Below are 16,999 nucleotides of genomic sequence, written 5' to 3' on the forward strand. Positions count from 1 at the left end.
TGTAGCAGGTTGTAGGAAAGAGGTACTGCACTGTTAATCTCACGTCTGGCTGTGGTATTGGAGGGGAGGATTTGGGCAACTTCTTGGTGGTTTGCTAGTCCCCTTCAGTAACTGCCAGGGAAATATAAATCCCTTTTCAAAACACTTGTAACTGCTTCTATTGTGCTTGGCTGGAGTCCTGAAGCACCTTACTCAGAAGTAACTAGTAGAATGCATGTTGGGTTTGGCATAATTGTGCAGAATGGCTCTTTCTTACAGGTGGGGCAAACCTTTCCCATATACATAAGTCACTGAACACATGTGAATAGTTGCACTTTATTTCAAGGCTGGTATTACCCCAGCTGCTGCATGAATTCTGGAACAACAGTGTTTGTAATGATGATATGACTGAAGCATTGACTTGATTACACAGAGTTAGGGTGCAGTTGTCTTTGAACTGGGTGCCTGAAGCCAGGGCTTTTTCCATGGCTGCTAAAAGAGGGTGCATGTTTTCTTATGACAAGCTGTGAGGGAATGATGCAGAACTTAAATCTACTGCTGGTTACTACAGAGCAGTGAAAGTTGCATTTCTGCTTTCTGGAGAAGCAAAGTCCATTCCAGTGCTTATTTACAGGCAGCTGCTTTTCCTGGGCCCTGGGAAGTCAGCTCCTGAGTATTTACTCCACTGAGTCCTGACACACTGGTGGAAATGGTCACATCTTGACAAACACTAAAAGTTAACATCCCTTAAAGCCTGCATCTTAACGAAGAGCTCTGACAAATGAGGCAGGGGGAGGCTGTATCCCTTCCTGCTGTTGTCTATTGCATCCAGGTCTGCAGTAGCTGTATGACAATAAAAGGACCAAGAATCCTAAAGACTTGATCACATGGATGTGCAACAAAATGCATCTGGTCTAGGACAAGGCCAGTGATTTCATTCCTCTGGCAAGAATACAACTCTGCTTGTCAGAAGAAAAGCAAGCACCCTTACCCTTGTGCTACTTAGAAGGGAGAATGTATTATTAAGTTTAACATAGTAACACACAAAATTTGTCCCAAAGCTGCTTAGTTGTGCTTGAGATGAGTCAATCTAGAATCTGTCAATGCCCACACCCTTACTTAAAATCCTGTCGCTTGCCCAGAGGCATCAAGTGCTGTGGCAGCAATAACAGTGACTACTTTAATTCTTTATTTAAAAAATAACCTTTGAGCAATTCTTGCTACCCCTTCTAATATGGCTGGTAGGACCTCAGCCACTGATGCACACTTCAAAGAAAAAATTAAGTGCTTCTTACCCCCTTCAAAACTTATACCCTGCTCACAAAGGACAGAGTTGAATAACCAACCTTCAAGCTGGACAAGTTTAAGAAGCAATATAGGAGAGGAGACAAACAGCAGGCTGTTTTCTTACAGGTGATAGCTCTGCTTTTATAAAAGAAGGTGAAAACAAGGCAGTTAGTTACAGGTACAGGGATTAGGCAGTTGCTACCTCCTCAGTACCTTAAACTAAAGCTGGCTGCAGAGGCTCTTTGATCTACAGGAGAAAGGCAAAGAAAAACCTTGGGTTGTGTTTATTTTAAAAGGATAACCCCTTACCATGCTGTCACTAACCAGCACTGCTTGCTAGGCAAGTGCTATCCCTTATTAAATGCTGTTGCATTAAGCTGAAACTAGTGTTTTACCTAAGGCATAGGTGCTCTAGCCTTGCAGAGAAACCCACACAACTACAGCCTGTTACACCCCATTACGTTAGGGAAGAGTTTAGTCATTGAGCATCTGTGTTAGCACTAAGGCCATTAAGCATAAACCAGTGGACACAGTTTAGTAGTCTAACCCTCCACATTGAGAAATGTGCTGAACCACAGGCCCTTTATCCTCATGAGGTAGATGAGTTCTGTGCTGTTTGGCATGGGAAGTCCTTTAACAAGACCTTATACAGCTGCCTAGATACCAAATGTACCATGGAATAAGAGCAGGGCTATTCTCCAAGGCCCCTGCCCAAACCCTGTGGGATGAAATGAAAGCTTGCCACCTCCCGCAGGGTCCATTCAATAGTGCTCTGCAGATTAGGCTGGTGTATTTTCTCATACTTCAGTAACTTGGAACACTGCTCAGGTAAACAATCTTATTTCCTTTTGACACTGGAAGTCTCTTCCCAGCCACCCTCTTTTTTTACCTTGCTTGGTGCACTCAGCTCTTCTATGATTTATGTTAAAAATCCTGTCACTATTCAAGTGCCAGACTTGTATCCCCCCATAACCCAGCTGGTTGAATAGGGTGCTCTGCATGCAGTTTCTTCATGAGTTCAGTTACTGAATACCCAAGCAGTAGCTGCAATTGTTTCACACAGAACAGCTGCTCTACACTTCAGCAAAAGAAGATCTTGCTCCCCTGGGAAAGGCACCAGCAGAAGCTTTGAAGTCCGTCAGTGCCAGACAGACCTACCAGGCCAGTAGAGCCCCATGCTGAAGGCAGAACTTTGAACTTTAAGCACAGCCTATGCTCCCAGCAAACAGTAGCAGAGGAACTTAGCTCTGTTTTGCTAGGACAGGACTCAAGGATTCCTCACCTCTCTCTTCTCTGCCTCTACAGGAAATTTGGAAAGCTCAGAACCCCTCAGGCAGAGAGCACTGTTTTGGTCCAAGTTTAATATTTCTCATCACTAGCCACTGATAGTTTGGCACTTTTAGAGACAATAAAAGGTCCAGCATGATAAATCTACAGAGCCACCCAAAGATTCATCAAATCACTTCTTACTCGAGGCAGTGTCATGAAGACAAATGCTTTCCTTGCAGCATATAGGAAAAAAAATCGGCAGCCTAAAACCAGCTAGCAAAATAAACAGGGTGAGACTACCTACAGTAATTCAGGTCAGAGTTTTCTGACCTTCCCCTCAAGTGTGATGTCACTGGAAAGCTCAAAGCTTTCTGAAAGCCGCATGATATAACAGTGGTCACTACCAGTGGTGATGCCGGGGGCATAGGGGACCAGATTTCAGTGCACTAGTGCATGCAGGAGCAATACTGCCAATGCTTCTGAAGGCAGCCTAAACACATCAGCTTGCCAAGCACAATAGCATTCGCTGTAGCCCTACCAACATCATCTGTGCCCAGGAGGCCATACAGTTAGTAATGCTACACGGAGCGGACAAGCAGGCCTGGAGGAAGATTCCTCCAGGAAAGAGTTAACTAAGCCTTCCATAACACCCCCCTAACGGAGAGGAGAGCACACACGCAGCTGTCTTTGCATACTAAGACAAACAGCATTTGACTCATCTTTACAGTTTGCATAACCAGGGGAGGCAAGTGCCCTATGATTTCCACTGACTCCATTGAGATCCATGTGGAACAGTGCATTAGAACAAAGCACATATGCTTTTTCAGAGGGAGAATCCTCCCCCAGACGTGGCTGTTGCTCCCAAAGGGACTGGAACATTATATATCTTGTGAAGCATAGCATTCAGGTGCAGGGTGTGCTGCGGGTGGCTACTGAGGCTCTACAATAATATATCCAAACACTACCTGTGCTGAGCACAAGGTATTAAAGAAAAGAGGGTAACATCTGCCTGTTCCCCTCGCATCTTCTCCGAATCACTGAGGTTACTCAGCTCACTGGAGAAATAAAACCCACCTTAGGAAAATGCCTTTCCCAAAGCACTGTCTGGTGGAAGGACACCATGGTAAACACCTCACTCCGGGCAGCATTCACTCAGCAAGCAGTCAAGGAACAAAAGCTTTACACCCGCTTTCTAAATAGGGAGCCCCATCCACAAGGGCCTGGCAGCTCCAGGAAGAGATTTAACTATAATTGCTCTCATGAACATAAAAGAAAACAAAGAACAAAATCAAAACAGTAAAACTGCAACAAAGACATTTCTACATTATCATTGAGGGGTACTGCTCCTGAAAGGGGCCCCCTGCTGGGCACAAATTCTCCCCCCTCCCCCCCCCCAGAAGTACTAAAAAAAACAGAGCATCATCTTGTAAACCTCCAAGCTGTCTGACAGTCACTTGCATCTGTAAACAAACCCTCTCACCCACTTTAACCATTCTCTGCCTGGTGACTAGGTGCTGGGCAGCAGGTGCTGCCTTTCCCAGTGTTAGATACCAGCTTCTTCCACATTCCTTCATCCAATGGCATGAGGGAGAGAGAGAAAGCATCTTGCAGTAACATTTGCTCCCTTAATTTTTTTGTTTTTAATACGCATATTTCTTCTGGAAGAAAACTCCAGCACTTCACATCCTTAAGGCGTCAAGAGTTTACTTGTCAGGATCCTTTATACAGCTTGCTAGGCAGGACTCCGCCCCATCTCCCCCTCCAGGGCTGATACACTGCAGGGTCTGCTCTATGTTGAATGCAATGGAATGACGAATTTGCAGCCAAAGGGTGAGTGGTAGTTTATTCCCACTTCCTGAAAGACTTTCTGCGGAATGCCAATGTCGCACAGATATACTCGCCCTGCCCTCTCACCCAGTGGCAGGGGCAGGCCCAAGGCCAGTGACCACTTGGCATCAATGCCCTGCTCCATTTCACTCATAGGAGGGTCTATGCTGAGGACAGGGGCTCGGTTCTGGTTGGCCCAGTCCACAGCTGCTTTGTACCAAGGCTGATCTCTCAGGAAAGCATTTTCATGACAATCCAGGCAGTTTATCACCAGGTCAACAGGAGTATCTGGGAGATCTGAAAGAAACATGCGTGTTTTAATGTGCATCCAGGATCAGCATAAGAGAGAACCTCCCCTCCACAGCGGCCTACAAAGAACCGTACTCCCACCTCCCGCCCTGCATCTCCAGGAGAATTCTTCCAGTCTCCCTACAGAGCAAGAGGCCTAGAGGTGGCCCATTTTAGCACTCAGAAGCAGCACTGTAACAACAGACTTTGCCAGTTAGATACAGACTCTCCCACAGCCGTCTGCCAATGGAACTCAAAGGCTTGAGTTGCAGGTTGGCAATTTCTGCTCATCATGCTGAAGTGTGGCACTTTTGGGATGGACGTGGTTGAGACTGATCAGTTTTGAACCCAGGCCTCTGGAGAGACATCACTTCAATGAACCATCTGGCCCTCTGAAGAGACCACCTTCCAGAACAGCTCTATCACTGAACGTCTGATTCTGTGGTAGTACCTGCAGTGTAACACCAGGTTCTAATGTGGAGTGTCTTCTTGCGTAAAGCCTGGCCTGGGGACTGGTGTGCCACTATTCCTCTCCTCCTGCCCACTAGGGCCCTACATAATGAGTTTTAGCTTTAAACATGCTTTAATTTGGTGAGGAAAGTCCCCTGGATTCTAATTGAAACTACTGCCAGGAAATCTTATAAAACCACCAACGCTTTTGTAAACCCTACCCCAAAAATATGATTTACTCAGCTGAGCCACCACAGTTCTGTAGGTATCAGTGGTATGTCATTGTCACTAACGATCCATTAAAAAACGGGGGGGGTTTACCAGCCAGAGAAGAAGAAAACAGGGAAGGGGAGGGCATTTTGGAGAATCTGCCATTGGTTAGGCAGCGGGTATGCTGCAACTGCTACTTGTCATGCTGATCAGTACTGCCTCGTCGTTTTCTTGTACTCCTCCCACATCATCTGTCTGTTGTATTGATCTGTTGTCTCATCTAAAACTTGGATTGCAAGCTCTTTGTTACATGTGTGCGTTAGGTGCTGCACGCACCCAGTGGAGACCTGATCCATGGCAGGGGTCCCTAGGTGCTACAGTAATATAAATAATTTCACAGATGGTTTTCGTTCTAGGGTTTGTTTCTTCCAGAAGAGGAAAAAAACCACCACACAATAAATTTTAAAAACTTGTGTCCTTAGAGCCAATACCACTGAAAATCCAATTTCCCCCCACTAGATTCGAGCAGATCCCTGAAACAATATGTTGAAGCAGTTAATATTAGGGCTGTCGATTAATCGCAGTTAACTCATGCGATTAACTAAAAATAATTAAATCGTGATTAATCGCAGTTTTAATCACCCTGTTAAACAGAATACCAATTGAAATTTATTAAATATTTTGGATGTTTTTCTACATTTTTTCATATATTGTATTCCATGCTGTAACTGAAATCAAAGTGTATATTATTTGTATTACATATATTTGCACTGTAAAAATGATAAACAAAAGAAATAGTATTTTTCGATTCACCTCATACAAGTACTGTAGTGCAATCTCTGTCCTGAAAGTGCAATTTACAGATGTAGATTTTTTTTTGTTACATAACATGTCAACAACAAAACAATGTAAAACTTTATAGAGCCTATAAATCCACTCAGTCCTACTTCTTGTTCAGCCAATTGCTAAGATAAACAAGTTTGTTCACATTTACGGGAGATACTGCTGCCTGTTTCTTATTTACAATGTCACCAGAAAGTGAGATTTGCATGCCACTTTCGTAGCCAGCATTGCAAGGTATTTACATGCCAGATATGCTAAATATTTGTATGCACCTTCACGCTTCAGCCACCATTCCAGAGGACATGCTTCCATGCCGATGATGATCATTAAATAAATGTGTTAATTAAATTTGTGACTGAACTCCTTGAGGGAGAATTGTATGTCCCCTGCTCTGTTTTACCTGCATTATGCAATCTATTTCATGTTACAGCAGTCTCGGAGGATGACCCAGCACATGGTTGTTTGATTTACGAACACTGTCACTGCAGATTTGACAAAACGCAAAGAAGGTACCAATGTGAGATTTCTAACAATAGCTACAGCACTCAACCCAAGATTTAAGAATCTGAAGTGCCATCCAAAATCTGAGAGGGATGAGGTGTGGAGCATGCTTTCAGTAATCTTAAAAGAGCAACACTCTGATGCGGAAACCACAGAACCCGAACCACCACCTAACCCCCACCCCCAAAAAAAACAAAACAAAACAAAAAAACTTTTTGCTGGTGACTCAGATGATGAAAATGAACATGCATCAGTCTGCTCTGCTTTGGATCGTTATCAAGCAGAACCCGTCAAAAGCATGGACGCATGTCCCCTGGAATGGTGGTAGAAGCATGAAGGGACATATGAATCTTTAGCGCATCTGGCATGTAAATATCTTGCTACGCCAGCTACAACAGTGCCATGCGAATGCCTTTTCTCACTTTCAGGTGACATTGTAAACAAGAAGCGGGCAACATTATCTCCTTCAAGTGTAACCAAACTTGTTTGTCTGAGTGATTGGCTGAACAAGAAATAAGACTGAGTGGACTTGCAGGCTCTAAAATTTTACAGTTTTATTTTGAATGCAGTTTTTTGTAAGTTCAACTTCCATGATAAAGAGATTGCACTACAGTACTTGTATTAGGTGAATTGAAAAATGCTATTTTTTTTTGTTTTTTACAGTGCAAATACTTGTAATAAAAAATAAATACAAAGTAAGTACTTTACACTTTGTATTGTGTTGTAATTGAAATCAATATATTTGAAAATGTAGAAAACATCCAAAAATATTTAAATAAATGGTATTCTATTATTGTTTAACAATGTGATTTATTGCAATTAATTTTGTTAACTGCGCGATTAATCACCGTTAATTTTTTAATCGCTTGACAGCCCTAGTTAATATTAGAGGAAACTAAAAGGCCTGCACTTAGCTGACATCAGGGGTAAGATGATTGAGACCATTCAGCTTCCAGTTGTTATGACTAACACTCAGGCTAACTTTATTTTCAGTTATTTGCAACTTTGGTGTAATGAATAAGAAAAAGATGATGATGATGATCTGAAGTGAACTAAAGATTTGATGCAGATTCACAATGACTCTCTAGTAAGGGCATGTCTATACTGGTGATATTTGTACCAGCATAGTTACGCTGACATAGATGCATCAGTCCAATATCAACAGGACAGGCTCTAAGGCAAATAATCAAAAAAATGAATCACGCGATTAATTGTGCAGTTAAATAATAACAGAATACCATTTATTTAAATATTTTTGAATGTTTTCTACATTTTCAAATACTTTGATTTCAATTTCAACACAAAATATAGTGTACAGTGCTCACTTTATTTTTAATACAAATATTTGCACTGTAAAAAACAAAAGTAGTAGTATATTTCAATGCACCTCATACAAGTACTGTAATGCAACTCTATCGTGAAAGTGCAATTTACAAATGTAGAATTATGAATAAAAAAATAACTGCATTCAAAAATAAAACAATGTAAAACTTTAGCGCCTACAAGTCCACTCAGTTCTACCTCAGCCTATCGCTCAGACAAACAAGTTTGGTTACATTTGCAGGAAATGATAGTGCCCGCTTCTTGTTTACAACGTCACCTGAAAGTGAGAACCGGCGTTGCAAGATATTTACATGCCAGATGCATTAAAGATTCATGCATCCCTTCATGCTTCAACCACCATCCCAGAGGACGTGTCCGTGCTGATGACTGGTTCTGCTCAATAACGATCCAAAGCAGAACGGACCGACGCATGTTCATTTTCATCATCTGAGTCAGATGCCACCAGCAGAAGGTTGATTTTTTTTTTTTTGGTGGTGGTTCGGGTTATGTAGTTTCCGCATCAGAGTGTTGCTCTTTTAAGATTAATGAAAGCACGCTCCACACCTCGTCCCTCTCAGATTTTGGACGGCACTTCAGATTCTTAAACCTTGGGTCTAGTGCTGTGGCTATTATTAGAAATCTCACATTGGTACCTTCTTTGCATTTTGTGAAATCTGCAGTGGCAGTGTTCGTAAATCAAATGTGCTGGGTCATCCTCTGAAACTGCTGTAACACGAAATAGATGGCACAATGCAGGTAAAACAGAGCAGGGGACATACAATTCTCCCCCAAGGAGTTCAGTCACAAATTTAATAAACACATTATTTTCTTAATAAACATCATCAACATGGAAGCACGTCCTCCGGAATGATGGCTGAAGCATGAAGGGGCATACGAATGTGTAGCATATCTGGCAGGTAAATACCTTGCAACGTCAGGTACAAAACTGCCATGCAAACACCTGTTCTCGTTTTCAGGTGACGTTGTAAATAAGAAACAGGCAGCAGTATCTCCCATAAATGTAAACAAACTTGTTAGTCTTAGCGATTGACTGAACAAGAAGTAAGGACTGAGTGGACTTGTAGGCTCTAAAGTTTTACATTGTTTTGTTTTTGAGTGCAGTTCTGTAACAAACAAAAATATCTACATTTGTAAATTACACGTTCATGATAGAGATTGCACTACAATACTTGTATGAGGTGAATGGAAAAATACTATTTTTTTAATCATTTTTACAGTGCAAATATTTGTAATAAAAATAATATAAAGTCAGCAGTGTACACTTTGTATTCTGTGTTGTAATAGAAATCAATATATTTGAAAATGTAGAAAAACATTCAAAAATATTTAATAAATTTCAATTGGTATTCTATTGTTTAACAGTGCGATTTATTGCAATTAATTTTTTTAATCACAGTTAATTTTTGTGTGTTAATCGCGTGAGTTAATTGCGATTAATCAACAGCCCTACAAATAATCCATAGGTATGTAAAAGGAGGGAATGCCACTGGTGACCACCAAGTGGTGCCACTGGACTAAGAATACACGACAGTGTTAGAATAAACACGCTCAATTAGACAGACAAGAAAAATGGGTTACTCACCTGTACAGTTACCATTGTTCTTTGGGATGTGTTGTGCACATATACTTTCCACTGAGACGCGAGTGCATTGTGTGCACACACCTACAGCGGAACATTTCTGTGCACAATCACTCGAAGGAAAACTTGATGCTACAATGGTGCAGGCCTTCAGTGCTGCTCTCATAAGTGGGACCTTTTTCAGCACGAGCTTCTGCAAGTTGCTCAGTGTCTCAGCTCAGACCCAGCTTTCACCAAAGCCTTACACTGCTTACCTTTGACACTGGACACCTGCTGGCCTTGGGTCTTGCTGAAGAGGTTCAGCTCATTAGTGATGGATTCCAGCATCTTGACAAAGTTGGGCAGGAAGAGAATGACATGAACGTCATGGTTGGAAAGATGCCGTCCACAACTGATTCCCTGGGCCCCCTTCACGTGGGGGCCGCACAGCAGAGCCACCGTGGGTCGCTGGTGAACATTTTTAGGATTCAACCTGAAACACAGAGATGGGGAAACCATTAAAACCCAAGTGTCTTCTGCATTCTTTCCACGGGAGGGTGATGACAATGGAATCTAGAGCATGGAGGTCCCAGAAATCTCTCTAAGCTGTTTAACAATCTGAAGATGAGGAACCCAGAGTCCTCCTGCTCTGGAAAGACACATACATATGCGGTGACAGCATCTCAACCTGTCCAGCACTTAAGCACTGGGAAATTACTGATGACCTACCCGCTCCACTTCAGGGTTTCCCTCAAAAGGTAAAACAGACAGCAAAACTCTGGAACCTTGCAGCACTATTCTATTCATCTCATCAATACGCTGTCCACAAGGGCTCTGTTTCAAAACAAGGGGCACTTCCACTGGATGCTTAGAAGGTGTTGCAGTTCAAGCAGGTTTGAGTTCTATGGTTTCACCTTTTCCTTTGTTTGGCTCTCTTTTTCTGAGGCTTTGCTGTGAGACCATTGGTCTATAGTAGCATACAATGCAACACAGCGAGAATAAAAACGTTAATGAATCTGTAAACTCAGGGGTTGTACCGTATGACTGGAGAATTGCTAACATAGTTCCTATTTTTAAGAAAGGGAAAAAAGGGTGATCCAGGTAACTACAGGGTTAGTTTGACATCTGTAGTATGCAAGGTCTTGGAAAAAATTTTGAAGGAGAAAGGAGTTAAGGACATTGAGGTCAATGGTAATTGGGACAAAATACAACATGGTTTTACAAAAGGTAGATCGTGTCAAACCAACCTGATCTCCTTCTTTGAGAAGGTAACAGATTTTTTAGACAAAGGAAATGCAGTGGATCTAATGTACCTCGATTTCAGTAAGACATTTGATACGGTTCTACATGGGGAATTAGCTAAATTGGAAAAGATGGGGATCAGTATGAAAATTGAAAGATGGATAAGGAACTGGTTAGAGGGGAGACTGCAACGGGTCACACTGAAAGGTGAACTGTCAGGAGGTTACTAGTGGAGTTCCTCAGAGATCGGTTTTGGGACCAATCTTAATCTGTTTATTACTGACCTTGGCACAAAAAGCAGGAATGTGCTAATAAAGTTTGCAGATGACACAAAGCTGGGAGGTATTGCCAATACAGAGAATGACCAGGATATCATACAGGAAGATCTGGATGACCTTGTAAACTGGAGTAATAGTAATAGGATGAAATTTAATAGTGAAAAGTGCAAGGTCATGCGTTTAGGAATTAATAACAAGAATTTTTGTTATAAACTGGGGACGCATCACTTGGAAGTAACAGAGGAGGAGAAGGACCTCGGAGTATTGGTTGATCACAGGAGGACTATGAGCTGCCAATGTGATATAGCCATGAAAAAAGCTAATGCAGTCTTGGGATGCATCAGGCAAGGTATTTCCAGTAGAGATAAGGAGGTGTTAGTACTGTTATAAAAGACACTGGTGAGACCTCATCTGGAATACTGTGTGCAGTTCTAGTCTCCCATGTTTAAGAAGGATGAATTCAAACTGGAACAGGTACAGAGAAGGGCTACTAGGATGATCCAAGGAATGGAAAACTTGTCTTATGAAAGGAGACTCAGGGAGCTTGGCTTGTTCAGCCTAACTAAAAGAAGGTTGAGGGGAGATATGATTGCTCTCTATAAATATATCAGAGGGATAAATACCAGGGAGGAAGAAGAATTATTTATGTTCCGTACCAATGTGGACACAAGAACAAATGGATATAAACTGGCCATCAGGAAGTTTAGACTTGAAATTAGACGAAGGTTTCTAACCATCAGAGGAGTGAAGCTCTGGAACAGCCTTCCAAGGAAAGCAGTGGGGCAAAAGACATATCTGGCTTCAAGACTAAGCTTGATAAGTTTATGGAGTGGATGATATGATGGGATGGCCTAATTTTGGCAATTAATTGATTGATCTTCAACTATTTGCAGTAGATATGCCCAATGGCCTGTGATGGGATGTTAGATGGGGTGGGATCTGAGTTACTACAGAGAATTCTTTCCTGGGTGTCTGGCTGGTGAGTCTTGCCCACATGCTCAGGGTTAAGCTGATCGCCATATTTGGGGTCGGGAAGGAATTTTCCTCCAGGGCAGATTGGCAGGGGCCCTGGGGGTTTTTCGCCTTCCTCTGCTGCATGGGGCACAGGTCACTTGCTGGAGGATTCCATGCACCCTGAAGTCTTTAAACCACGATTTGAGGACTTCAGTAGTTAAGACATAGGTTAGGGGTTTGTTACAAGAGTGGGTGGCTGAGATTCTATGGCCTGCGTTGTGCAGGAGGTCTGACTAGATGGTCATAATGGTCCCTTCTGACCTTAAAGTCTATGATTCTAAAAGAGTCATTTTGCCCCTCTCCAATGGTCTTGTTTTGAACCCAAGAAAGGAATGAATGAATAAGAGCTTTTTAAAGCATAGTAATACCACCATGAACTTAGGGTTCACCTCAGACCGATCAGATACATTTAAAGGTAGAAAACAATTCATACTACTGTATTTTTAAAGCCCTCCCATTACCTCCATGCACCACCAGTTTCACGTACAACAACAGATTAAGTGGATGCATCTACTTTCTATCCAGCAAGGCAGCCTCATGAATTATCTCAAGGCATAAGCAAGCATCAGAAGAAATTGTTAGGGAAAGCGCTGCTGCTGTGTAGACAATGTTTTGTGAGACATTGGATTGAAGTGCAGTACTATCTACGCAACAGAAGAGGGAGTTAATGCTCCCTCTCTCCAGTGGGATGAAGATTCCTTAAAATATTAGGGTCAGGTAAATCAGGCTTAAAAGTGTATCGCAACTGTGTGTCTACTTGACTAGTTAGTGACTGCACACTGAAGGCAGGTTTTTGCTCACACAAGGGGTGTGTGCGCGCACACATGCAGACAGGACCAATTGTGTATCCGACCTCTTGTCAAATCAGGCCCCAGGAAAAGATTAAGACTTCCAAACGGGATTTAAGTGTAAAAAAAAAAAAAAACTAAGTGATATTGTGACTAGATGGTGCAATTCCTCTTAGTTCTTGAGTTTTATTTTTATTGGCATCTGCCTTCAAAAATATTACATTTAAAATAAATACCAAAAGAAGGGTTTAGTTATTCATGCAAAGGATCAGCTAATCCAAAATTATAAAGTGTTTTCATCTTTCTTGGGTTACATCTTCCCCGAGATCTCTGAAAAAGTTTCCACCAGGAATTGAGTTATTCTTTATTCCCTCCTCTGTTGATTTTGTATTTGACCGAGGGACATTACTGGTTCTGGGATATAGAAACCCAGGCGAAGCCATGAGTAAACCAATACATCCAGAGTACTGGAACAAGGATAGTCTCTCCAAGAGGGTTTCCTGATTCTCTATATACATACAATGTAGAGGGAGAGACAATAAGGAAGTGAGGCTATATGCAAAACTCTTCCTTTGGTTGGCATTTAGGTAATTTGGATTACTCTCTCATTTTCATGGTCATTTGAGGACTGACTCATGAATACAGTGTGGGGTTTGCATAACAGGCTAGAATAGTGCTTCTGTGTCCAGAGCAGGAGGGCAAGCATCGAGACAAAGCCACATCTGGCCATCTGGATTAGCAGGGCCCTATATGTACTACATAGTAGTTACTGTGATAAATTGACAATACCCTGCAATATCCTGAATGAATTTTCTGAATTAAATGAAACTTTATAGAATTAAGTTTAACATTATTGGGGTCCATTATATTAAACATGCAATGGTGTATGTGTTATCATGGAACTGTACGAGCTTGTCTTTACAGCGCTGCAACTTTCTCACTCAGGGGTGTGAAAAAACACCCGAGCGCTGCAAGTTTTAGTGCTGTAACGTGCCAGTATAGACCGTGCCCCACCACTGAGAGCTACGCCCCTCGTGGAGGTGGGGTTTTTTAGAGCGCTTTAACGTTGCCGGTGTAGACAAGCCCTATGTATGTACCTTCTTTAGGAGACAGACCAATGCAATCTCTGAAAGGTATTAGGAATTTCAAAGGACTTTTGGGAAAAATAGGTGTGAAGTGGATTTCCTAGGAAGTACCTGGGGAATGCAAATGACCCACTTCAAATCCTCCCTTTTTAAATTATGCCTGGAGGGGAAAACCCATTGTCTGCTAATTACCTGCTCCTGGAAACTCCAGATCAAAGACCCCTGAACTGTACAGAGGGTAGACTAAAAATGCTATGAGAGTGCTTGTTCTGAGCTGAAGCTGTAACGAATTTATAATCCTTGGATTGGGGAGGGAGGAAGCGGGGGCTGAAGGACTACTCCATGTTAGAGTTCGGGTTAACTCTGGTAAATTTATTAGCATTTGTATAGGTTCTTCTATTACATTTAATGTTTTCTCTTTAATGAGTTTTATCTTAAGAATAAAGTAGGCCTGCATAGGAAATGCTGCGTGGACCCTCATAGCTGTTAACAATTACACCTGTTAACTGTCTGCTTGGGCAGCCTGTCTCTGCTGGGGAGAACAATGAAGGCAGGGAACAGTGCAGCCTGGATACACCTGGGTCAGAAGGGAGAAATGCAGGGCTCTACCAAAGAAAGGCACTGGCTGGGAGCCAGAAACCTGAGAGCAGGTGCCCTTGCTGGACAGGTGCAGTGTCCTGAACTGTGACAGTTACAAAGATTTTCACTGGAGATTATTTTATACAACTTAATTTGGCCACATCTTTGATGAACAAGCTGGTTTCTGTAAACTCCATTCACAAGGCAAATGGGGAGATTCACAGCAGGGGTTGTTTACCTGTTGGGTCCTCCGAGCAGACTCAATGCCATCTGGCTGGCGCACACCCCAGTCATCTCCAGTCTGCGCTCCAGAGTCAGGCCGTGTTTCTCAGCTACTGAAAGCACCTTTTTGTGCAGTTCATAAGAGACGCTTGGGACGACTAGCCCAGAGTCTGCAATTCAAAGAGAAGGGGAAGGAAGGACAGAATAATCATTCACATCCAGAGGGTTAAGATCTGTTCTGAACTAAATGACAGACTGCTCCTAAATGAATATAACGAAGCGGCTACTGGCCTCTACAGGAGGTCCCCTTATCTCTAAAGGCTGGATCAGCAACTGTGCTCCCAGCAGGCTCCAGCTCCCTTCAAGAGGCAGCCATTTGACTCTCAACTAGCTAGCTACATCTGCGGCACTTACTCCACATGCTGCCACAGAAACTATTTCTTTAAGGGGTGTGAGAACGGCTGCTGCACTACAGCCTGCATTCTCCTCTAGGCTCCTAAGAAACAAATTTGGAGGACAAACCACAATTACTAATTGGGAAAGGGGCCTCCTGGCTTTAGTTATTACTGCAAGCATGCCCAGAACTTGGGGAAAAAGAAAAAAAAAAAAAAAAAAGGTTTCTTTGGAAGTAGCTTAATCCTGGAAGCTCAACAGCAGAAGTGACCTCGTCTTAGCAGACCCCTCTCCTCGCCAACTAGCAGCCTCTGTTCAAGAACAGGATAGCAAGGGGAGCGTGGCAATTCTAGATGGAGGAGTCTTTGGGAAGGAAGTTTCCCCAAACTCCTACTTACTCCATGTCCTACCCAGTGCTATCTGATTACCACTACCACAAGCACTAGCATTTCCCTCTTTAATGAGACAGCGGTTACATTGGTTCTAAAAAAAGAAAAGGAGGACTTGTGGCACCTTAGAGACGAACAAATTTATTTGAGCATAAGCTTTTGTGAGCTACAGCTCACTTCATCAGATGCATGAAGTGAGCTGTAGCTCACGAAAGCTTATGCTCAAATAAATTGGTTAGTCTCTAAGGTGTCACAAGTCCTCCTTTTCTTTTTGCAGATACAGACTAACACGGCTGCTACTCTGAAACCCATTGTTTCTAAACAGACTCTCTAGGATAAACTGCCCCAGAGCCTGAAGACTGCCCTGGAATCCCAGGGTGGAATCGCCCCCTGCAGCGAGTGGAATACACGAATAGATAGATTTGTGAGGGCAAATAGTGTATAAAAGCCAGCCAGTTTCCTACTTCACAAGTCTCAAAACAAAACTTTCTTCCTCCATCAACCTAACTTCTTATTCATATAGCTGGCAAGGGCACCATGTTACTCACACCACCTATAATCCCCTAAATCTTAGCGGCTTCACATCACCACCAGAAGAAATGAAAGGGTGTCTCCCACAATCCCACTCTACTGTGCCACCCCATCTCAGACTTTATGCAACCTCCAAAAGACCCCAAATGTCTTCTCTGGCTGAAGTGATCTGAACTCAGCAGGCGGTGCTGGCTTCCTGGCCAGGAATCCATACCTCTAAACTCAGAAAGATAGCAACTAAAGCCCTGTAACGGTATAGGGTGGGATTCTCAAGAGTTTTTGCAATGGTATTTGGGGACCTACCTCCTGCCAGACCCTTTGAATAATCCAGTCATAGATCAGGCAGCAAACAGCTCAAAGGCTTCTGATTGGTGACTGGCAGTTTTACCATGGCATATCTCAATCTAAGAACCAGCCCTTTGCAGAGTGTGGCTGAGAAATTTAAATGGTTCAATTGCATTCTGCATTTATTTTAGTTCTGTTTATTAACAGCTCTCATCTTCTGCAAGCCCATGAGAGCCATCCTTCAAGTACTTACACAGCACCAGACAGCCCACAGGGCACCTGGGCTTAGAATAATACTGCAGACATCCATCCAAAGGGCAGCCCATGGCTTTGAGGATCATCATAAATGTGGGAAGGATCATACAAACCTTAGGTTTCTCTGGCCAGAGAGAACTCCTTTACGGGGAAAAGATCTTATAGTCTGCAAACTCCACTCTTATTCTTTAAATTACTTGGGTTCTTTACCAGGGGCTTCCATGACACACTGAACACAAAGAAATCACCTCCAAACTCATTACAAGGGATGTGCACATGGCTGTGACAGACTTTAGTGGCACTGGAAGCCAGGGAACAGAAGCTGTGACCTAGAAGCACCCCACGGAGAGGTAAGGTATTATACCTTCACTTGACAATAATG

The 16,999-nt window shown here is 42.7% G+C and overlaps 1 protein-coding gene across 4 annotated transcripts in view; it reads right to left on the bottom strand.

Annotated features, from left to right (window-relative positions):
* Window positions 1-296: 296 nt before the first annotated feature.
* EDC3 (enhancer of mRNA decapping 3) overlaps window positions 297-16,999 on the bottom strand; it is a 64,185-nt gene continuing 47,482 nt past the window's right edge. For all 4 annotated transcript variants that reach the window (XM_007065850.4, XM_043524203.1, XM_037910669.2 and 1 more), the window contains exons 5-7: window positions 14,781-14,934; window positions 9,832-10,049; window positions 297-4,659 (exon numbers count right to left, since the gene is read on the bottom strand). In XM_007065850.4, coding sequence (XP_007065912.2) covers window positions 4,325-4,659; window positions 9,832-10,049; window positions 14,781-14,934 — 707 coding nt within the window. In that variant the 3' untranslated portion in view covers window positions 297-4,324. The remainder of the gene's footprint in view (window positions 4,660-9,831; window positions 10,050-14,780; window positions 14,935-16,999) is intronic.

The sequence above is a fragment of the Chelonia mydas genome, chromosome 10 (assembly GCF_015237465.2).
Source record: "Chelonia mydas isolate rCheMyd1 chromosome 10, rCheMyd1.pri.v2, whole genome shotgun sequence".
Lineage (NCBI taxonomy): Eukaryota > Metazoa > Chordata > Testudines > Cheloniidae > Chelonia > Chelonia mydas.